The 24,262-nt window shown below is 46.0% G+C and overlaps 2 protein-coding genes, 1 long non-coding RNA gene and 2 gene segments (V, D, J or C); 4 read left to right on the top strand and 1 right to left on the bottom strand.

Moving 5' to 3' along the window:
• Positions 1-24,262, top strand: part of LOC104671035 — a 724,295-nt gene that overhangs the window by 546,133 nt on the left and 153,900 nt on the right.
• Positions 1-24,262, top strand: part of LOC104672491 (immunoglobulin lambda-1 light chain-like) — a 605,026-nt gene that overhangs the window by 443,310 nt on the left and 137,454 nt on the right. The window lies entirely within an intron of this gene.
• The window catches only part of LOC104674970 (immunoglobulin lambda-1 light chain-like), a 651,096-nt gene that overhangs the window by 494,742 nt on the left and 132,092 nt on the right, over positions 1-24,262 (top strand). Inside the window, exons 1-2 of one of the 5 annotated variants that reach the window (XM_030914092.1) lie at positions 21,704-21,911; positions 22,029-22,334. The exons of the other annotated variants lie outside the window; for them this stretch is intronic. Coding sequence (XP_030769952.1) covers positions 21,866-21,911; positions 22,029-22,334 — 352 coding nt within the window. The 5' untranslated portion in view covers positions 21,704-21,865. Of the gene's footprint in view, positions 1-21,703; positions 21,912-22,028; positions 22,335-24,262 lie in introns of those variants that run through there. 5 annotated transcript variants of the gene reach the window in all.
• The window catches only part of LOC104674967, a 611,567-nt gene that overhangs the window by 460,816 nt on the left and 126,489 nt on the right, over positions 1-24,262 (top strand).
• The window catches only part of LOC115892673, a 78,190-nt gene that overhangs the window by 27,512 nt on the left and 26,416 nt on the right, over positions 1-24,262 (bottom strand). For all 3 annotated transcript variants that reach the window (XR_004052550.1, XR_004052551.1, XR_004052552.1), the window contains one exon: positions 17,628-17,751. This is a non-coding gene — a long non-coding RNA (uncharacterized LOC115892673). The remainder of the gene's footprint in view (positions 1-17,627; positions 17,752-24,262) is intronic.

Below are 24,262 nucleotides of genomic sequence, written 5' to 3'. Positions count from 1 at the left end.
TCACAGGGCTTCACACGTCTTTTCTATTTATAATGCACCATCATGTTGTGAGTGAATTAGTTTCATCACGGCCTTAGCCGTCCTAGGTCTGAAAACTAATGCACATACTTAGAATATTAATTAAGGAATACTTTCTTGTCAATTATGTTTATTAAATTAAAAGACTTCAGTATCTAGTGTTACAGGTGTCCTAATTCAACAGCCTTGACCTTCTTAGAAATAAAATCCTGATCCCAAATTTTTCTGGGGATATGACTGGCACAAGGAGCCAAGCAGACATCTGGATGCCCCAATGTCACTGTTGACACATGCTCCTTTGTTATCTGTCATGGAGGGAACAGAGGAAGTGTCCCTACCTTTGTCCACAGAACCCATGGAAGACAGGGCACATGATTAAAGAAGAGAGGGTTGTGATCAGAGGGGCCCGGGGTCCTGGGATGAGGTGGGAGGAGGAGACTCACGGGAAGAAAGGAAGCAGGGCAGGAAGCTGCTGAAGTTCAGGCTCTGCATGGAATCTTGACAGCACTCACTTCTGTCATTGTGTAATCTTTCAATGTTGGTTCTGTCATCAGTAAACTTGAGGAGAGGTTATGCCGTAAGCATAGGGCTGAGGAAGGGTTATTATAAATATCTCGTCAAGGTTGTGCCTATAAAACATTCACCAAAGGCTCTGAATATATTAAGGTCTCATAAGTAGTTGTTTTGCATAGTCCAGTGATAGATGGTGGATGGCATTCCTCCTGTGGACAGCAGGAGGCACTGTGGGTGTATGGTTTGGGGACCCTAATAACTCCAAGTACCCCAGTAGAGCTCACATGCAAAGGGTGTGACTGATGTTTCCTTTCAGGTCCAGTCTTTTGAGTACAATCCACTCTCTACTCCTGACACCCACCTGGCCCTTCTTCTAACCTTGAGAAATTACTACCCTGAGGTCATCAGCCCCAGGGCCCAGCTATGAGCTCAGACAGACATGCTGGGCAATAAAGCACAGATTTGGATTCAATGCTCCTCTCTTCTTGAGCTTCAAGAAGAGGATAAGACAGAAGCTGGTTGTGTGGGCAGCCTCAGTCAGAGCTCTTGGAAGTGCCTCCCACCATGGCCTGTGTCTCTTTCTATCTCCTGCCCTTCATTTCCTCCAGAGGTCAGAGCATCCAGGGAATTCAGGGAAACCTTTTCACTGCTATTTCCCCCCTAGCACTGGTCCTCAGGGGCATTCTTTCCAGTTCTCCTGTGCATTCAGCATCATTCATGAAATTCTATGTTTCCAGATCTCTGTGCTCTGTCTGTGCTGACCCAGCCCCCATCTGCATCAGCCTGGCTATGAGACTCAGCCAAGCTCACCTGCACCCTGAGCAGTGAGCACAGCACCTATGCCACTGAAAGGTATCAACAGAGACCAGGGAGGTCCCCCAGTGTATAATGGAGGTTAACAGTGATGGCAGCCACAGCAAGGGGAACAGGATCCCCAATCACTTATTGGGCTCCAGCTCTGGGGCTGAATGCTACTTCATTATCTTCAACCTCCAATCTGAAGATGAGGCCAAGTATCACTGTGGAGACAGCCACATGTTTGATGGTGAGGATAGGTGAGCCACAGTGACACAAAGAAGTGAGGCCAAAACATACCCCCTCCCCTTCCTCCTCAAGGACTCAGAGTGAGAAACCCTATGTCTTCTCCACTGACCCTGAGAATGTTGACTCTCCCCCTTGCAAATTTCATCATCCCACATGTCTTCCCTCAAGACACCCCTAGGCAGAGGCAGATGCAAGCCATTATTGAGGCCATTTTGATAACTCATCATTCTATTTCCATCACACCAGCCTGTAGGGACCACACTGGGAGAGACCAGAACAGCCCAGGCAGGAAAAGGGCCCTGAGAGAGGGACCGGGCTGAGATGACTGTATCCAGTGAGTGCCATCGCACCCTGCGCCTCTGCCTGAGGGGACTGTCATGGGACTCTGCCTGAGGAGGAAACATGGATCTTGACATGTCCCCAGTCATTTATGAGAACTATAGTTGTATGCATCCTCATTAATACTCGATATTATTGTCAGTTTTTGTTTAAAGTCACTCTAACAGATCTGTAGTGATTCTCATTAATTTTTTAACTTGTATTTTCTTAGCGACAACATGCTGAGCATCTTTTCAGGTGCTTGTTATCTGTATATCTTCTTTGGTAAAAAGTTTAATCAAATCTTGGTCGATTTTTAAAATTCGCTTTTCCCCACATTCCCCTTTATGCAGTATCTTTCATAAATGGTGGATAAATGAAAGTTTTGCTGACATTTAAAAACTTACAGAATTGTTCACCACCAGACTGTTGCTATTAGAAGGTAAAGGATATCCCTAGACAGAAGTGATGTCACATTGAAATGTGAATTTACACAAAACAGTGAAAACAGCAGGCTGGGCCCAGTGGCTCATGCCTGTAATTTCAGCACTTTGGGAGACTGAGGCAGGAGTATTGCTTGAGCATAGGAGTTTGAGGCTGATGTGAGGTATGATCATACTACTGCGGTCCAGCCTGGGCAACATATTTAGAATCTGTCTCTATTTAAAAAAAAAAAAAAAAAGGAAATAAAAAATTAAACATAAGATACAATAACTACATAGATACATATGAAAACCTCTCTATTATGTTAATGTCAATAAAATACAGTTAGCTCATCAAAGATAAATTAACAAAATACAATGTGATTTATAATGAAAATGAAGGCAAATTATATGACAAAGAGAGCACAAATGCTGTGGTGGGTGAAGAACATGTTATCAAGGCCTCATATGGGAATGTGTAACAATTGCAGGTAGATTTTCATAAGATCTCCATATACATAACCCCTAAAGTAGTCATTAAATCAAACCTTCCGATCAAAAAAGAATTAGAGCTAATAAGCTATATTAGGGTTACCCACAGAAACAAAATCGATAAGATATATATGTGTGTATAACATACATATGTGTCTATGCACATGCATGTATGTGTATATATCGAGACAGAGAGAAAGAAACTTAAAAGAAGAAATTGGTCCATAGGATTGTCATGTCTGACAAGGATAAAAATCTCTTGGGCAGGCTGAAGGCTGGAAATTCAGGTAAGAGTTGATATTGCAGTCCTGAACCTGAATTCAGCAAGACAGAGACAGGACTTAAGAAATCCTCAGTGTTTGCTCTAAACACTTTCCTTTTATTTTATTTTAATTTTTTGGAGACAGTCTCACTCTGTCACCCAGGCTGGGTTACAGCAATGAGATTTCAGCTCACTGCAATCGCTGCCTCGCAGCTTCAAGCGATTTTTGTTCCTCATCCTCCCAGGTAGCTGGGATTACAGGTGTGCACCATCACACCCATCTAATTGTTGTATTTTTATTAGAGACCAAGTTTCTCCATGATGACCAGGCTGGTCTTGAACTCCTGGCCTCAAGTGATCCTCCTGCTTCCTTGGTCTCCCAGAGTGCTGGGATTACAGGTGTGAGCCACCAGGCCCGGCCTGCTCTATACACTTTCTACTCATTAAGGAGGCCCACCACACTGTGATGAGTAATCTGCTTATACAAAGTCTACTGAGTTAAATGTGAGTCACATCTGGAAAGTATCTTCACATAAACTTCTAAATCAACCTGGAACCACATCCTAGTCAATGTGCCACTTAAAATTAACCATCACTTAAGCCAGCATGAAGATAGAAAGAAATCATTTTTTAAAAATCAAGAACAGAGAGAGAGAAAGGGAAAGAAAAACAAGGAACATATCCATTGATTGTATTTTTTTTGAAAAGTCATTTTTTGAGGTTTTCTATTGTTTTCCTGCTTTCTATTTCATTGATATTTGGCTCTTATCTATATTAATACCTTTTCTCTATTTAAATTGAATTTCAATGCTCTCCTTTTCCTTAGGTTTATGAGGTAGAACCTTAGTTTATTTTAGATCTTGCTTCTTTCTACTGCCAAACATTTAATCCAATAGATTTCTTTAAAACTACTTACTTATCTCCATTTTTAAAATTTTGATATTGTGTTTTGGTGTTGAAAAAGTTAAGTATTTTCTAATTTTGTTGTGATTTTTTTCTTTGACTTATGAAATATGTAGTTTTATCTTCTTTCATTTCCAAACAGCTGAAGATTTACCACAGTTCATCAGGTATCAATGTCATTTAATTAGTTAATTCTGCATTAAACCATATCTTGCATGAGCTTCATCTTTTCAAATTTGTTAAGACTTGTTTTGTGGCCTAGAGTAGGAACTATCATGAAAAATATTCCCTGTGTATTTGAAATAGTAATATATTCTGCTATTGTGGGTGTAGTTTTCTACAAATTTAATTAGCTTAAGTTGGCTAACAGTTCAAATCTATATTCTTACTGTTTTTTGTGTGTATTTATTTTGTAGGTCTGTGAGAGAGCTATTGAACAATGCTAATTGTAGAATTTCCCATTGCTTCTTTTGAGACAGGAAAATTTCCAGTCATGGTTCTTAATACTTTATTCTCCTGACAAAAGACTGCCCATGATTTTCCAATACTAACCAAGGAATAAAAAGGTAGAGCTAAAGCCACACTCATGGATACCACGGGAGCAGTGGGTGACCACATGATGTGTCTCTGCTGGTGCAGTGGATTTAGTGAGACATTATATTTTGGCTTTTAAAAATCATAAATCTAGTTAAGACATCCATGAACAAATTTGAAGACATACACATTGAATAAAATGTGGAAATTAAAAGAAAGATAACTGCATATGTAAAACATTGCTACCACAGCATCTGACTCATGGGAAATGGACAAAAAGTATTATAAATTCAATTACATTTACTTACACATTAAACAAGTATGAATTTAAACCAATTCACTGAACTGTTTCATATACTGTGTAGGTGACGGAGATTTATTGGCACACAAAAAAGACAAGAATACCTGCTCTCAGAGTGGCATCATAGAAGATGGTGGAGTAGGAAGCTCCAGAAAATGTTCCCTCCTTTGAAATTACTTGAAGTGCCAAGAGTCATGAAATTAACTCCCATAAAACAATAGAATCTTGTCCCACATTTGCAGTATTCAGGGATGTGCCAATGAAGAGAGAGACATAAAATAATCCCTGTCAGGTCAATTTCTGGCCATGGAAATAATTGAACAGAAACTGCATGGATCATTTTGACAAGGAAGCTGGTCCTTACCAAAATATTTTGGAAATGTCACTACACAAATGAATAATGACATCTTTCAGCAGCAACATCAGGCAAGGTGGAGAAGAGAGACAATCTAATTTTGAGAGTGACAACATCATAACATCCAAAATACCCAGATCTCAAGAAAAGTTTACAAATCAGACAAATGTACAAGAAAGCATGACCCACTAAAAGGAAAGAAATAAATGAACCAAATGCATTCCTGAGGAAGCACAGGCATTGCACATGCCACACAAACACTTCAAATGAACTGCCTGTTTATGGTCAAAAAACAAAAGGACTCCATGGAAACAGAACTAAAGGAAAGCAGGGAAATGATGTTTGAACAGGCATGAAATATCAATAATGGCAAGTTTTATAAAGGAACCAAGCAGAAATACTGAAACTGCAAAGTTCAACAGCTGAAGTCAAAATCTCTCCCGAGGAGTTAAGTAGTGGTGTGAGCAGACAGAACAATAATCGGTGAACTTGAAGATACATCATTGGAATTACACAGAATGAACATAAAGTTTTTTTAAAAAAGAATAAATGAAATGAACAAAGCCTAAGAGACACATGAGACAACATCAAGCATATCAATATTGCTTTATGGGAGTTTCAGACAGAGAAGAAAAATAGGAAAAGAAAAATAAAATAATAAAGAAAAATAGCCCAAAACTTCTAAGTTTGATGAAAGATAGAATCTATACTTTCAAGGAGCTCAATAAACTCCAGGCAAGTTAAACTGAAATCCACAGTGAGACACATTCTGATCAAAGCATCAAAAGCCAAATACAAAAGGAAATATGTAAATACTAACAAAAGGAGAGTTGGGGCTAAAGTAATTTCAGACAATATAGGCTTCAAGTTAAAAATGCTTACAAGAGACAAATGCATTATAAATGATGAAATAATCAACTAATCAAGAAGATAGAATAATTATGCAAATATCTACACCAAGGGATAGCACTTCAAAATACGTAAAGGAAGACCAATTTGAAAAAAAAAAAAAAAAAGTAGATCTATAATATAACTTGGAGACCACTTCTCCACTTTTATTGACCATCTAGGCCAGGCATGGTGACTCACGCCAGTAATCTCAAGACCCTGAGAGGCCAAGGTGGGTGGATCACTTGAGGCCAGGAGTTTGAGCCAAGTCTGGTAACATGGTGAAACCCCACTTCCAATAAAATAATACAAAACTTAGCGAGGTGTGGCTGTGCACATCTTTCATTTCAGCTACTTGGGTGGCTGAGGCAGGAGAATCACTTGAACCCATGAGGCAGAGATTACTGTGGGCAGTGATGTTGTCACTGCACTCCAGCCTGGGTGACAGAGGGAGACTCTGACTTAAACATAAACCAACCAACCAACAAATAAATAAATATTTAAAAAATAATAAATAGAGCATCTGGATGGCATAGAAAATAAAGAAATTGAACAGCACTATAAATCATTAGACTTGCCAGGTATGTAAAAGACACTCCACAAAACAACAGATCACAGTCTTCTCAAGTGCTCATGGAACATTCTAGAATGAACTCTATTTTCATTCATAAAACAAATTCTCAAAATTCTTTTGGAAATTGAAGTCATGCAGGGAATCATCTACAACCACCATAGAATGAAGCAAACCTAGGGGAGGAAAAATACTTTTTCCTTCTACTCCCCTTGGGTTTATTAGCTGGACACCTCTGTATCCAAAGAAAAGGTCAAACCTGCATATTTTTTATTTTGGTTAGGTGAATAGAAGACAGTGTGGAAACATGATGAAGACTCTAAGGTGAGTGTAGTAGGCTGGGGAAACCTAGCTCAGCCTGTGTGCTCGATTCTTCTCAGTACCTCTCTGTTTTGAAGACAAGGATGTTCCTTTCCTCCTAGCTCTGATCAACCATCTGAATTGACAGCTCATGGAACAAGAAAAAAGAAAAGAAAACCTAAACCAAAGCTCACAGAAAGAATGAAATAATAATTAGAACAGAGATTAAAGAAATAGAGAAAAACTGTAAAGAGTATCAATGGAATGAAAAGTTGTTATCTTAAAAATAGCAACAAATAGACAACTGTAGGTAGGCTGAATAAGATCATAAGAGAGAAGGCTGGGCATGGTGGCTCACGCCTGTAATCCCAGCACTTTGGGAGTTCGGGGCAGGCGGATCACGAGGTCAAGAGATCAAGACTATCCTGGCTAACACAGTGAAATCTGGTCTCTACTAAAAATACAAAAAAAAAATTAGCCGGACATGGTGGCGGGTGCCTGTAGTCCCAGCTACTCAGGAGGCAGAGGCAGGAGCATGGTGTGGACCCAGTGAGCAGTGAGCAGTGAGCAGAGGTCACGCCACTGCACTCCAGTCTAGGCGACAGAACGAGACCCTGTCTCAAAAAAAAACAATATAAGAGAGGAGGCACAAATAAGTAAAATCAGAAACTTGGGACAATAGTACAAAGCTTATGGAAATTTAAATTATAATAGAAGAACACATAAGCAATCGTATGCCAAATCTTAGAAGATACAGACAAATTCATAGTAAACACGGATTGCCGATCTCACTCAAGAAAAAAGAGAAAAAAATCAACAGAAGCATAGAAAATAAGGGAAGTAAATCAGCAATGGAAACTTCCCAGAAAAGAAAAACTCAAAAACCAGATGGCCTCACTGGTAATTCTGCTACATTTAAAAAGGAATTGATATCAATCATAATCAATCTCTCCCCAAAAGAGATTAGGAGGAAGCACTTCCAAGCACATTCGAAGACCCTAGCATTAGCCTGACACCAAAGGCAACAAGGATAATAATACTAATAATAATAATAACAAAAAAACTAAACTAAAGGCTAATATTCCTTAAGAATGAGCATGCAAAAAATACTCAACAAAATAAAAGCGAACCAAATCCAATGTTAAGTTAAGGGGAATAAAGGATTTCAAGGATGGTTCTGCATAAGAACATGAATCAACGTAATTTATATTAACAGTGACAGAAAAAGTGTATGATCATCTGAGTAGATTCAGAAAAAGTGTTTCACAAAATTCACATTTTCCTGATTAAAAAAAAAAAAAAACACTCAGCAAACTCAGAATAGAAGGAAACTTCTACAAACTAATAAAGGACCTTTACCTAAAGCCACAGTGTACATCACATTAAATGATGGAAGAGTAAAAGCTTCCCTACTAAGGTCAGGGACAAAATGAGGACTCCTGCCTTCGCAACTGCTATTTGACTTTGTACAGAAGTTTTAGTCAAAGCTCTTAGGCAAAGAAATAAATAATAGGTATCTAGGATGGAAATGAAGGAGTAAAATCATCCCTATTTGCACAGAACCCGATTCTAAATGTACAATATCCCAAAGAATACACACACAGAAAAACTAACAAAGTGAATAAACACATTGAACAAAGTTTCAAGATACAGGAACAACTGCTGGACTTGCTACAACTTTTCTCTGTTATCCTGGGCATTAGCTCTCTTGGCCTCAATTTTATCTTTAAAACTGGGAGGCTTATACTGCAGTTAAGAAGCTTTTCTAAAAAAAAAAAAAAGTCCACAAAGACAAAAAAGAACCTGCTAAAGATGGAATAAATGAATCTCAGAGAGTGGACACAGGTTGGTGGAGTGCTGTCCATCTCCAGGGGCATTTTCTGGGGTGTGGGAATGCATGTTCCCAGATGTATTAGCAAGATACTTGCAATTTTCTCAAAACGATAGACAAGGATAGTGTAGAAATCCTCCCACCACAAATTGTGAACAGTGTATGATGAAATAAAAAATAATAGTCATAGAAAAAGATGGCGACGATGATGATAATGACTTAACTACACAACTAAGGTTTAGTGATAGAAAAATCAGGTGTTCTCAAATTCAACGCAGCTTCTCTTATAGAAAGGGGGCATCAGTCTTAGTTCCCATATGTTTAGGAATTGAGGGTCCCCGTGAGGTGTCACTGCATTTCTCTGGACTTTCATCTTTATCACAGAAGAGCTACAGCTTACCCTGCACTTTTCAGTCTGCAATCAAAAACTATGGACCAAAGAACATTTCAGCACAAGACTCCATTATGGGAATTGCACCTCCCCACCTTCCTGAAACCGTATACACGACCTCTCTGTGCTGACCTAAGAAAACCACAGTGGATCACACTGGCTCAAAGTGAGGCTGGACTCCTTTGTCCCCACCCTCCCAGGTGGTAGGTACTGTGGGGTCACCCGGAGGAGACAAGTTCTCCTGGGCTCAGTCTCGTTCACCAGCAGGGGGCAGCAGAGCTGCAGCCAGGAGCAGCCAGGACAGAGACTGTGGCTGCCCAGGTGGAGCTTAGGGGTAGGCAGCACTGGGAGGTCTACAAGTGTCCAAGGTTCAGTCCCAGGATTGGAAGTCAAGACAGTCCATCCTATTGCTTCTGGCTACAGTGACCATGTTCTGAGGGTCAGACTCACACAGTATCACCCAGGACACTGACAAGCCAGGGCACGGTGAGAGCCTCACCTGGGAAATGCAGCTGGAGGCGCCTGGGCCCAGGTGTCAGCCTGGGCAGCTCCCACAGTGCTGGGATTCCCTGGAAGATGCTCCAAGGTCGAGGTGCTCTAGGAGGGGGTCCAGTGTGAGAGGATGGGGCTCCCAGGGCTCAAGTCCTTCACCCAGGATGGCCGCCTGAGCCTCCTGCCACTCTCAGGGCCTTGCCCCTCCCTCTCCAGCAGTGTCCTGGGGAGGTGAACCCTCTGTCCTGGGCACTTCCGGGGATGCCCGATCCCTCCTCCCTCTGCCTCTCCTTTGAGGTCCAGGCTGACTCTGACTCAGGGGGCAGCCCCTGCACTCAGTGGAGTCTCAGGTGTGGGGGGGTGGGGGTGGCACACTCAGGGCCCTGGTTCCTGGATGGGGCATCCCCAGCCTCCTGGAGGAGATGCTTTCCAGAGGGAAGGGGATTCTCACCTGCCTCAGGCCACAGCTCTGACCACGAGGCTGTCCTTGGCTCAGTGACAGAGTCTGCCGCATTGCAGAGACCACGCACCACCCATTATCCAGAACTCACACTCTGTGCAAAGGCTGTGTCCCTGGGATGTTTGCAGAGACCACTGGGCCTAAAGTTGAATTTCCCATCAATATTTCATGTAAACTTCTAAAAAGCACCAGAAAACCACACACGACTGAGAACCCCGATGATTTTCTGGTGCCTTTTACAAGTTTACATAAAATAATCATAGAAAAAAATAAATAAATAATGGAAGAGCTGAGAATGGCAACGGCTGGTCTATGTGAGGATGGGGAATGGCCTAGAAGGAGCAGCACCATGGCTGAAATGAGAGCAGATGTCCCGATGACGCCACAAGGGTGTGTGGTTGCTTAAATGACCCATCTGCTCCTACTGAAATAATTAACAAGTATTCTGATGACACAGTACATTATTTAGATGAAATGACCAGGATGGGACTAAGCAATTCTGGGGGACCCAGAGAGGAGATGATACAGTGGTTCTCTGGTCCACCTGTTGCTGAGTCAGGCGTCATCAATGATCTCTCAGCAGGGCCCAACTCAGCCCTATGCCAGGTTCCTAGAAGGCCCGCAGCCCTGCTGAGCATGGCCCAGGACAGACCACAGGTCAGAGAGGTTTGGGACAGTGGTCATATGGCCAGTCCCCAGGAAGGTGACTGTGATCATAGGCCTCAGAGGTTGAGGATAATTTTCTGACCAAAGACCCAACTTCTTCTTCAGTCACCTGTGCTGCCCCCACAGCTAGTGTGACATCTTTCGATGAGGAGTCCCAGAAGATAGAAATTTGCATGAACAACAAGCACTTACTGCCCCATAGGGCCTGGGAAGGAATAAGAGAAGCCTAGGGAGCCCAGCTGTGCTGTGGGCTCAGGAGGCAGAGCTCTGGGTGTCTCACCATGGCCTGGACTCCTCTCCTACTCCCCCTCCTCACTTTCTGCACAGGTGCTGCTCCTAGGCCCTGACCCAGGCTCAGTCACCATAGACCCCAAGTTGGCCCTGCCTTGAACCCTGTGCTAAGCCCAGACACAGCCTCAGGGTGGGACCCCTGGGAATGGGCTCTTCATCTTTAAACCCCCTCTCCTGTTTTCCTTGTAGGCTCTGCGGCCTCCTATGAGCTGACACAGCCACCCTCGGTGTCAGTGTCCCCAGGACAGACAGCCAGGATCACCTGCTCTGGAGATACATTGCCAGACAATTATGCTTATTGGTTCCAGCAGAAGCCAGGCCAGTCCCCTGTGCTGATCATCTATGAGGACAGCAAACGGCCCTCTGGGATCCCTGAGAGATTCTCTGGCTCCAGCTCAGGGACAGTGGCCACCTTGACTATCAGTGGGGCCCAGGTGGAGGATGAAGCTGACTACTACTGTTACTCATCAGACAGCAGTGGTAATCATAGCACAGTGACACTGGCAGATGGGGAAGTGAGACATAAACCCCTTCTTCATCTATTTTATCCTCACCCAGGACGGCTGTGGACCAAGCCATAACCAGGTCTGGCAGAGTTCACCTGGTTAGGAGATCCCTAAGCTGCCTTTCCCTCCACTTCTATGGGCAGACTTTACAGGAATGAGTCAGGAGTGGATTTGGGCCTGGCAGGGCCAGACTGTCCTGTGCTCCCTTGCCCATGGTTTGAGTTGTGAATGGAGAGTATGAGTGGAAAGGCAGACATAGCGGGACATTCATGCAGGCATGAAAAGCCCAGAGCGACAGGGGAAACTTTCAGATCTCAGTTCAATGCAGTTGTTGTTTTACTTTTGGAAGAAGCATTTCTCCAGCAACTAAGACTCTAGACTCACAGAGCCTGAGGTTGTGAGGGAGGACATTACATTTTGCTAATGGATCACTAAGGATGTTTTTCAGTGGAGCCACTACAATTTCTTCCTTGATTCCTGGACTCATGGATCCTGACTGTGGGAGAAATAGTGCATATTGGGCACTGCTGTACAGTGACAGTGCCTGCCCCATCCTCAGACATTGCCTAACTCTACATGTTTTTGCCATCCTGCTGCCACACTTAGTCTTCAAGCAGACACTAAGCCTTTCATATAAGCCAGATGCCACAGAATGTTGGTGAAGATGGTAAGACACTTGAATGCCATGAGGATGGGCCCATGGTTGCTGTTTATTTGCTGTGATTTGAGTTCCTTGGTCAAAGCCCCCTGTGGAATGCCATCACGGTGGGTGAAACATTCTGTAATCCAGAGATAAAAGATTTGGCATTGCAGTCAAAGAAATCAAATCCCTATCTATACTAAGTGTCTATTCTGGCAAGAGCAAAGAGCTATCCCTGCCATGATGGAACAGCTTTAATGAAATTAATATCAACTGGCATCCTATAGGGATCTTCCTGTTGGTCTTTGCTGTTGGCAGATGGTCACTCAGCAGTAGCTACAGCCAGATAGTTACTAGTGAGTGGTAGTCCACTTTGATGAGCCCATGGACAGCCTCCTTTTCTGCAACCATGGAACATTTGTTGTTGAGCCAAATGACAGCAGTGGTTGGGGGAGACTTCCAGGCGTCCACAGAGTTACATCTTACCAACCTGTTTAGCAAAATCAAATCCTTCTCATGTCAGACTTTACAAAATATCACATAGGAGACAAATATCCTCATGCTTTCTGCTTGCTCACACATCTCTCCCTCAGACATAGTTGTGATCAATATTCTGATTGTATTTCTTGTGTCCCTGAACATCTTTGATCGTCTTCCAAGTCCCTGAATCACAGCCAATGAATTAGGAATCTCTGTCCATCTCTCTTTGCAGATGACATGAACCAGGTACACTGCTCTAAGTTCTGCCTTAAGGACAGTGTTCCTCCACCACTGCTGTTCAGGGAAGCCCAGAGGCCAGGTGGGATACTAGCACTGTCCACAGCAGGGATGGCTGTCTGTCCTGCAGAAACCTCTGTATCCTGAGCCTGAGTACCTCCTCTTAGGCAGCTGGTCCTAGGAAGCCCCGCAGGAGGCCTGGGCTGTAAGGTGAGAGGATGGCCATGGCGCAGGAGTTGGGCCATGTCTATTTGGCCATCTCTTCATGCAACTTATTTGTGCCTTGATCCATCAGGTCTCAGGTACAGCCCGGCCATGTGATAGGGAGGCTACTGCAAATGGCCACCTGGGACTGGGGATCAGATAATACTCAGCTCATTGGCAGCTTGTGTCCTATGGTGAGCTCTGTGGCCACAGTCATGAAGAGCCCCGGCTGAGGCCCAGGAGCCCCCACAGTCTTTCTCTGATGGAGCTTTCTGCTCATTTAGAAAAATAACAATGAGGAGGTTGCTCGCCTACCTCAGGTCTAGGGACACTAGGACCACCTAGACCACATCCATGATCTTGTCTGATTATTCTGATTCCTTGTTGGCTCAGCTATGCATTAGTGTAACCAAGCCACCACGTCTTAGGCACTAAAATGGCACTACTTGGCCCCCGCCTACCCTGGGATCCTGTCAACCACATCTTGGTACCCAATTCAGTTTTAGCACCACTAAGAGAAATCTATTTTTACATTGAGAACAGGAAACATTAGTTATTTCCACTGCAGAAATTTTATAAGACAATAGTGTGGAAATGTTTTAAAAGACATTTTACGAACAGTGAAAGACCTTCCATTAAATCACTCAATAAATTGCTCCGTAAATGGCCAGCCCAAAACCTGAGTTCAGACCAGGCACCGCCTTGGTGTTGGGACCTTCTGGGAATGGGTCTCTGTCACCAACCCCTCTCTAACCTCCTCTCTGCCCAGCCCTGTGCCTCCTACATGCAGGGACAGCTCCCCTCAGTGTCAGTGGCCCTGGGACAGATAACCACGATCATATGCTCTGGAGATAATCTCAGAATAAACACGCATTTTGGAACAAGCAGAAGCCAAGGCAGGCCTCAATATTGGTCCTCTAGTATAACAGCAACCAACCCTCAGAGACCTCTCCTTAATTTTTAGGCCACAAACTAGGGAACTTGGCCACCCTATCAGCAGTGCCCAGGCCAGGGACCAAGCTACTACTGTGCCTCAGATTGTGGCAGTGGGGGCAGCTGGCAGGGACTCACGGTAACACAGACAGATGGGGACTTGCAACACAACTGTCCCACCTCGGCCTGGTTCTCATTCTCACCTGCCCTCTGAGCAGCTGTAGGTCAGGCCTCAGGGTCAGGTGTCCTCTCTGGTCCTAACCTGGCCCCTGCAGGGCTGGAGATTTGGAACAGCTTTTCCGTACTCTCAGGGCCTACATGTGTTCAATAAAACCTGTACAGGTGGAAGCTCATTAAAGCTGCAAGGACCTTTTACAAGTTTGTAGTACACATGAGGACTTTAGGAATCCATATAGTGTCACGTGGCTCCATGTGTAATCACACATCACACAGGGAAGGAGAGAGCTGTTTCACAGGATGCAATCCTGCTGGAATTCCTTTTTCTTGGGTAGAAGCAGCTTAGTGGAGGCTGTGTCTCCTCTGGTTTCCTAAATGTGTTGACCCCACATTCTAATGGGGCACCTGAGGCCTAAGGAGGACAGGACACCCAAACCCTGTGGGCCTCGAGGCCCTTCTTGTCCTGACATTTCACAGAGACTGCAGAGGAAGTGCAGACCCAACCTGTGGTCCCACCTGGGGACTGTCTTCAGTGGACACTGATCTTTCACAGTCCCCAAGTTCCCAGCACCTTCCCCCATAGGTCTGACCTGACTGGATGTGTCTCCAGCTCCCTAATAGCTTGGATTTCATCTTCGGAGTCTGGCTGCTTTCTGAGGCACTCACTAAGAAACCCTTGGTTCCAAGTGCAGGGCTTGCCCCTGTGCTCCATGTCCCAGGGCTGCAGGCACAAGGCGCAGGTCCTACAGGGTGAGGCTGGCACCCTCTTCCAGGAGGGATCTCTCATCCCAGGCCCCAGGGACAGGTTCACTGGGCTTTCTTTTCTTACTTGGAATCTCTCAAGTCTTTTTGTTTCCTTCTTTAAGAGTACAACTGCTTTTTGGTGAAATCATGTGTATACATCAAAGTTAACAGATTACTATCACAAGCACATATATATATAGACCCTCTCCCTAGGTGGGGTAACTGTGGACAGTCTGCCATAGTCGTCTTTCTCTCTCTCTCATTATCACAAGTGAGAATATTAATAGCACTCTTCTATGCAGACCGTATCATATTCTCCAGCTGCACAAGAATGATTCTTACAGTTGCTTAATTTCCTGCCTTTCAGGACCCTGAAATTTCCCATGTTCACATTTGGTTGCCATTTCTCTCTGATCCAACAGTATTCCTTAGAAGTCGAGGCTTATGAAGCATTTTGCAAAAACTTCCACAAGAAAACTCAAGTTCCTGGTGCACAGCTGGACCATGTTCATTGCGTGCAGCAGAACCTTGTTCCAGTGTTGAGTCCATTTTATGTTTTAACCATCAAAGGGACGGGCATTATGACTTTTGGGCACTGAGTCAATGGAGGGAAGATAGCAGCCGATGATGACCTTAGGCACTGACATGTATGCGGCCAGTGTCTATAGATGGATTTGGAACTTGAAGGTGCTGCTCATTCTGCAGATGGAATTTCCAGGACCGAATCTCAACCACGCAGCCACTAGCACTTGGCAGACGCTCTGTAAGAGGAAGCCCTTCACTGCCAATCAGAGCCATTACACGGGTGAAGGTGAGAGAGACTTTTAATAGCTATTAACTCTCAAAACAAACTGAGGAATAAACTCAGGTTCACAAAGTGACTTTGAGGGAACAGCCTGAGGAAGCAAGTTAATTAGCAGCAGAAGGTTTTGCCCAGAGCAGGAGGAATCGCAGGATCAGTGAGGACCTAGTGATACCATGGTGTGGAGGTGCAGCGAAGCATGGTGACATTCAAGAAAACCTGTTCTCTACAAACACCTACCTACCCACAGGCACAGCAGATACCCCAGCTATACCAAGGGCTCTGTCTTCCTCTAGAGTAAGAGCCTGGTAGCAACCACGTGTCCTCTGAAAGGCAGGTGCCTCATCAGTCAGCTCTGCACAACTGAAACAAAAGGAAAACTACCAGAGAACTTTCCAGAAAACAATCAACCTGCTTGTGCTGGTGCATTGATGGTGACCCAGGATCAATGGAAGTAACAGAAGCTTAATTTCCCCGTGGCTGCACGATGGATACCCGGAGGGAAGTGTGGAGCCAGATTAACCAGCACTCTAAGTGGCTTCAGCCCCAGGTAAGCAGGAACAAGCGAGGGGGCTGAGCCCACTTGTGTCTAATCAATCCCAGCCTCAGCAGCTGCATCCTGGAGACCACCAGGGAGTGTGTGTGCTCAGCTCCTCCCAGATTGCTGAGCGTAACCAGGAAATTGCCCTCCACACACCTGTCTGCACCACATACCTGCCCGCACCACACACTTGCGCCCGGCTCCTCACTTACAAGACAGTATCAAATCAGACACGGATTGGTCTGGGTCCCAGATCCCCTCAGGTTGCCGCCATCCTCTCAGATCCCCACACAGCAGACTCTTCCCCTCACACTCCTGTTACAGGTTACTCTTCTCCAATATGATGGGGGTTTGCTTTCACTCTTTCTGTATTTTTTGTATTTTCATGGGTAAGCTGAGCCCCTTATAGCTGGTCTTGAGTCAGGCAGGGGCCACACAGAGAAGAGGGATTCCTCCCCTGGGGCCAGCAGTCCATGGATCGAGGCATCAGGGACCTGAGCAGCAGGTTCTGTTCCTATGCCTGAACCCAAGAGGCCCCTGAGCCTCCAGCAGCCAGTATGGAGCAGCCATCAGAAGGGCAGCAGAGAGTCACCTGGGAAAGCCACCTGGGGATGGGGTGGGCCTGGGCATCAACGAGATGCTGACATGCAGGGAGGGTCAGTGACCACGACCTGACAACTGGAGGGAAATAGGGCCTTCTTTTTCTACACTATTGTCCTTGACACTGATGTAAAAATTGTAGAATCAAATTTTATCTTCAGCTCTTGCAGATGCTCCTACTTCCCCGACAAAGGTCCAGGCACTTGACTTCCCCACACACCCTCTCCTCACACACCCAGTTGTGCTAAAATGCTGTCCCTGTCACACACACTGTCCTTCCAGAGGTTACACATGTGCCCCTCCCTGCCCTTTGCCGTGGGAGCCCCTGTCCTGTAGACCCGGCAGCTTCTCCTTTCCTGGCTGCATCCCACCTCCACTGTGCCTGGGCATTCCCATCTCTCTCCTGGGAAAGCTGCCAAGTCACAGCTCTAGATTTCCTTGTGAGGCACAAAATAGTTGCTCATTAACCTTCTGTTTACTTAATTAAGTTTTTAATCCCTTGATTTGTTTTCCCCAGCAACTGAAGACGCCTTAGTCATTATAAACATTCACTTCCAGGGGTCTTGCAGTTTGCTGACCCCTCTCATTCTCTCATGCAGCAAACATTTTCTTGACCTCCTTATCTGTCCCTGGTCCTCACAGCACCCTGGGGACACTGGGGCACAGCATCTATGACCTGCCCTAGAGCTCACAGCCAACGCAGACACTTACAGCATCCCATGGATCTTCCAACACTCCGTGTGCACTTGGCAACCAAGAAATTTTCTTCTTCTCTAGCACTGAGGAACTGTGCCCTGGGGTGGGGCCTGTACCTATCCAAGGCAGGCGCTGTCACCTGGAGAGTGGGGACAAAGAGGGTCCTTGCATTAGGTTCTGGAAAGTGTCTCCAAAAATGGATTTAGACCTACACCCAACATCTCCTCTCTGACACAAATTATTTATGATCAGGACACATCTAGAGGCCTAGACCAAAATTCACCACCTCCCTCCTGAGCCAGGGTGGAATGGAGGAGGGGACTGGGGACCCCAGATAATTTTCCTGTCACCACTGTGACTCTATGGCCACCTCCTGCAAGTCAGGGACAATCCTATAGGAGGGGCTTCATATATCCTAGGAAAAACACCCGAAGTCACCTATGAGCTATACCATGACCAAGTGAGCCCAGGACGGGGGTTGAGCACAGGGTGGTGTGGAGGTATCTGCAGAGACTGTGGAACCAGTTTGTAAAGGAGATACTGTAGGCTGAGTGGGGGGAGTGCAAGGCCACTCCTCCCCTTCTCTGCATCCTTTGGGGCTGAGCACTTCTCTAGAAACCACAGATCTCCTTCAGCAGCAGCCCCTGACTCTGCTGATTTGCATCACAGGCTGCTCTCTTCAGCAAGGGGTAAGAGAGGCCTGGGAGGAGCCTGCCCAGTCTGGGCCTCAGGAAGCAGCATCAAGGGTGCCTAAGCCATGGCCTGGACCGCTCTCCTTCTGAGCCTCCTTGCTCACTTTACAGGTGCTGCCCTCAGTGTCCCAGCCACCTGCCCAGCCCCAGGGCTCTGGGTCCAGCCTGGCCTGACAGTGACCTCAGCAGGGCCCTGCCTGTGGTATGCAGGATGCTCATGATCCTGCTGCAGGGGGAGGGGCTGCTGGGGGTGAAATGTCCCCATACTGTTCTTCTGTGCTCATGATCCCCTGAGGACACTTTTATTCCTGAAACTCAGGCCAGGCAGGTGGGAAGGCATTCTTGGGCTGAGCCCCTCAGTTTCAAGTCTATTTTATTCTCTCCCCTTTTCTTGCAGGCTCTGTGGCCTCCTATGAGCTGACTCAGCCACTCTCAGTGTCAGTGGCCCTGGGACAGATGGCCAGGATCACTTGTGGGGGAAACAATATTGGAAGAAAATATGTGTACTGGTACCAGCAGAAGCCAGACCAGGCCCCTGTGCTAGTCATCTATCAGGATAGCAAGCAGCCCTCTGGGATCCCTGAGTGATTCTCTGGCTCCAACTCGGGGAACACGGCCACCCTGACCATCGGCGGAGCCCAAGCCGGGGATGAGGCTATTACTGTCAGGTGTGGGACAGCAGCACTGCACACAGTGACACAGGCAGATGAGGAAGTGAGACACAAACCCTTTCCCCATCTGTGTCACCCTCTTTCTCTAATTCCAGGAGTACTATGAACAAAGCCATAAGCGGATCTGGTTCAATTTTCTTTGATCTCTGCCCCCAGCCTGTCCCTCCCTCCAGTGCTTCAGGCGGGGTCTGCAGAAAGTGCATCAGAAGTTCATTTAGGGTGATGTGACGGACTGGTGTTTTGGTGACTCAGCTGTGACTTGGGAAAATAGGGCCTGTATGGAACATCAGACTGAGGTAGACATCCACAGTTGGCTCTGGATTTCCATAGGTGGTGACAGGCCAGTCCTTGCTCCAAATGTCCTAGATCAGTCCCCAAAACCGCTCAGCTCAGGCTCCCGTGTTAGCCAGGGCAGAAAACAGACTCCTCTGGGTTTATGCCCTGCCTCAGCGAGGTTAGGTTTCATGACTGCCTGAGGCCAACATCTCAAGACTCTGCCTCAATATAGGAGGACCTAAAAATCCTCCCAGCTCCACAGCTCCCTGTAGGAAACACTGAGGCCTCAATGAGGATCGGGGTCTCCTGCCCGGTGTTGCCTCCCTCACCTCCTTTCACATCCTCTGTGCATGCAATTCTTCATCTCAGAGTCTGCTTCCAGGGAACCCAAATTAAGATCACCAGCCATCCCCAACATGGGCCATGTGGGAAACTCAGGAGGCCACAGTACACTGGAAAGCAACCGTTTATTCCTAAATTAGCATTGTGAGTATCCACACGCCCAGTGAGATCTGAGTGTTTCTTGCATTTGTATGGAATGAAAAGGGAGCCTGAGTCGCCAGGTGCTCTGGGTTCTGAGGGAGAGTTGGAGTCAGATCTCCCTGCACAGAAACCTGGGGCAGGAGGAGCCGCCTCAACCATGCAGGGACCACAGATGCACCCACAGGGTGAGCTGCAGGATGGACACTGCCCACCTCCACCCCCAACACCCTGTGCAAAAAAATCATTCTTTCCACCCCTCCTTCAGCCTATCCAAGTTGACACTTAAAAAGCCACCACAGCCCACGCTTGTCAACAGGAAACCCATTCACATCTCCATCAGCCACACGATCTCCACAGATGCTTCAAAACATAATAACTAGCCATGCAAAGTATAGAAAATGTCTCCTAAATACTTGTACTTAGATTACGTATGAAAATGATACTTTTTGATATACTAAGTAAATAAAATATATTTAAATTCATTGACTTCTTCTCTTTGTATGTCTAACGTGGTAACTAGACAGTGGGATTCCCATGAGGCTCACATCATATTGTGACTGAACAGTGCTGGTCTGCAGGAAGCCCCATCTCCATCCATAAGTCATCAGTGTGAACCCAGGGAGAGGCGCTGGTATAAGAGAGATGAGAATGCAGGGTGAACCACGTGCTTGTGCAGGGGACTGAGCCTTCACTTTGAGCCAAAGAAGTTTCCTTTCCTATCTTCAATCCTGAACAAGAGGACTTTCTGGACATCTTTTTGTTTCCAGGTTTGTGTCACTTCAGGTTTGGGGATGGCTGGATCCCAGCCAGGGGACACTGAGAAATCCAGAAGTCTCACACTGACTGCTGTATTTCATCTGCTGGGGCCATCCCAAACCACTGTGTACCATTTCCTTTCCTGGTGCTCAAATAGCTGCTCCATGCATTTGTCATGGTTTCAGAGATGAATCCAGGTGGGAAGACAGGATAGTGTATGTTATAATATTTAAATAGAACCTGAATCCCTTAATAGTTATTTTAATATGGAACATTCAAAGAGTCGTGTCATAGGCAATGGGAAAAGATGAAGAAAATTAAAAGCATTTTGAGGAAAAAACAGAAATGTATTCATCGAATGTGTGTGTGTCTTCAGTGTTGCGGGATTGAGAGTGGCCAGCTTTAGGTCGCCCTGAGGATGTGCTCAGATGGGGGAAAGGAAGAAAGCAGGAAACACGCATCTCTGTGATCTGACACATAAATCACAGTAATGGAAATAAATCTTTCAATAAATCAAACATTCACAATAAATATCACTCTGGTACACACAGAAAGGCCTGTCAGCAAACTTGCCCTTTGTCCTGCTGGGTCTTATCCCCACGGATGACCTGTGTGCAGAGTGGACTCTGTGGTCTCCATTTCTCAGGCTGAGAACCAGACGGTGGGAAGGACAAGTCGCCTGCTTGTGAGTGGGAAGGGCAGGATTGGAAGCAGCGGATTCAGATTCAGGACTGCAGCCCTAGTCGGTGCTCCTTGTTCCCTCCACGGGGTCCCTCCCACACATGCTCCGTGTGGATGCGGGTGCACTGCCTGGGGTAGCTGATGTGCTCCAGGGATTCAATGCTGCAGCTGCTTCAGCACAAAGCGTTGGGGTGGGGATGGGACGAGGCTGCAGCTGGGGAGACCAGAGACCAACACCACCCAGCAGAGGTTTCCACGGGGTGGGCAGCCCCATTTCCTGAGAATAGAGAGAACCTGGCAATGGGTGCCAGGAAGAGGACACTTCGAGGTGTGCCCACGCCTGGAGGTTCACAGACACAGGCACCACACAGCAGAGACACTGAGGGCCAGGAGCTCACTCAGGCGAGGGGCTTCAGCAGGTCTTTCTCTCCTGAGCAAATCACATGCAAAGAAATCAACTTCCTGTCATCAGAATAGACAATCAGGGACTTTAGTCTCCTTGGCTAAGCCCCGCTGTCAAGGGAAACAGAAGTCTCTGGACCCAGGCCCAGGTGAGGGTGGGGTGAGGAGAGGAGCTCAGGACGCAGATTTGCATGGAGGCTGCACCCTCCTCTGAGGCAGAGGGGATAAGACAGGGCTGGGGCAGGCCCAGAGCTGGGGTCTCAGGAGGCAGCACTCTCGGGAAGTCTCCACCATGGCCTGGGCTCTGCTACTCCTCACCCTCCTCACTCAGGGCACAGGTGATCCCTCCAGGGAAGGGGATTCAGGGGCCCCTAGGCTGATTCTTGGTCTCCTGCTCCTCAGGCTCACGTGGGCCCAGCACTGACTCACTAGAATGTGTTTCTCCCTCTTTCCAGGGTCCTGGGCTCAGTCTGCCCTGACTCAGCCTCCCTCTGTGTCTGGATCTCCTGGACAGTCGGTCACCATCTCCTGCACTGGAACCAGCAGTGACATCGGTGGTTATAACTATGTCTCCTGGTACCAACGGCACCCAGGCACAGCCCTCAAACTCATGATTTATGGTGTCAGTAATCGGCCCTCAGGGGTCTCTGATCGCTTCTCGGGCTCCAAGTCTGGCAACACGGCCTCCCTGACCATCTCTGGGCTTCAGGCTGAGGACGAGGCTGATTATTACTGCAGCTCATATTCAAGCAGCTACTATCTCCACAGTGGTCCAAGTTCATGGGGAAATGAGACCAAAACCTGCCCTGGGCTCTCAGGTTCCCTTTTTGTTCTGAAGATACTTCCTCAACTGGTGCAAGCGGCTTCCTGTAGCACGGTCTTCACAATTCTCAGCTCCTCTCCTTCCCCACTATGAAGTCCAAAAGAAAACTTGCGCTGTGGTTTCTCTTCTGGGACAGTGACAGTTTCCTGATGATTGTGTGTTGTAGTCCCTGAATTGCTACTCTTCTCAGCTCTTCAAATGCAGGGGACAGTGACAAGGAGCTGTCTGATTCCCTGCTGTTTTCAGGAACATCCTCATCCTAAATGCATCCCCCCCTTTCTCACTGTGCAGACCAATCTGGACAGAAGTCATTAGAGGGAGTTTCCAGAAACTGCATCTTACTCCACTCTGTGTCCTCCACGCTCTTGTGAAGATGGCCCTCCTGGCTGGGCTATTACTCCGTACCTCTGTCCGGAGGCAGTGACCACTGAGGGAAGATCTCAAGATGTTTCTGAGAAATTAGTAACAAAGAGGAAGCTGTTGTTTTTCTTATTTCTGCTCCTCCTCTTTGCCCCAATACCTCAGGTTGCTGAGCTAGGAGATTTTGAGTGACAGGCTCAGTTCTCTCAGAATCCCCCTCCCCTCACATCACTGAGCCCCTGTCCTGGAAAGGCCCCATACATGGACGGTCTCCCCGTCCATGGGAGACCATGGGAGAGTCCCATGTGGCTCTACAGGGTAGAGTTAGCCTGAGTCCATTCCTTCTTCCTCATTGACATCCAGCATTTCTAATTTCTAATTTCCACGGGCGTCAATACTTTTGTAACTGAAACCTTTATTAATCTACTAATGGTGATAATTTAGAAAATATTCAGACATGAGCTGGATCCAATAAATTTTCTGAGCCTGTTATTAAACATAACTATTATTATATGTATTTGAGGCTTCATAAACTTCAAATAAACAAGATTGTATTAAAAACAAAGTAACCATTTTACTATATGTGTATCCTATATCATCATGTTGTGTACCTGAAATATGCACAATAAAATGTGTTTCAAAGACAAAAGTGTATTCATTGCCTATTGCTGCATAAAAGTTACTCCTTATATTCAGCATGTTAAGAGAGCACATGTGATCGTGTCGCTTTGGTGCATCTAGATTTTGGGAGCAGCTTGGTTTGCTGGTTCTGGCTCCAGATTGGTCATGAAGTTGCAGCCAAGCTGTCAGGCAGGGCTGCATTCTGAGACCAGAGCAGGTGGCCAGGCTCAGCCTGAGGGGGGTTCCACTGTCCCTAACCTTTTTGGCAGATGTAGATCAGCTCAGGGTATAAGGAGAGAGTGATGTGTAAGGCCCCTGTCCGGTTCCTTTATGTCAAAGACTATCCCATACATGTATAATTTTTTCTTTCCTCAGACATCCTATGCATAGAGCCCTGCCCCATTCATTCTAAACTGTAACATATTCCAGGGCAGAGTTTAAGCCAATTATCTTCTAATGATTATCACCATGATTTTGATCTCACAAGAAACAGGGCAGTGAACACCTCTATGCAGACTCCTTGTAGTTTACGTGTGGATATGACCATAGGATAAATTTCTAGAAGTCCAATTGTTGGATCAAAAGGTTGTATGCTTGTAATTTTCACCCATTATTCTCAGATTCCTCTCCAGTGGGGTCCCACCGATTTATAATGTCAGCCATAAATATTTGATCAGAGTACACTGTTGAGACTTTACATTTTTGCCAACCCATCAGACTGAAAAATGTTATCACGTCATTGTTTTACTTTTGATTTCTCTTCTTCTGTTTAAGGTGTAGCATTTTCTCAAATATTTCAGTGGTCTTTATTTTACAGAATTCAGTCAACTTTTTCTTAAATGCCCAGAGGAAAACGATTTTAGTCTTAGCGGTCACAGATGGTGG

The sequence above is a fragment of the Rhinopithecus roxellana genome, chromosome 13 (assembly GCF_007565055.1).
Source record: "Rhinopithecus roxellana isolate Shanxi Qingling chromosome 13, ASM756505v1, whole genome shotgun sequence".
NCBI lineage: Eukaryota > Metazoa > Chordata > Mammalia > Primates > Cercopithecidae > Rhinopithecus > Rhinopithecus roxellana.
Note: the sequence above shows the minus strand (reverse complement) of the source record. Positions and strands in the feature narration are given on the sequence as shown.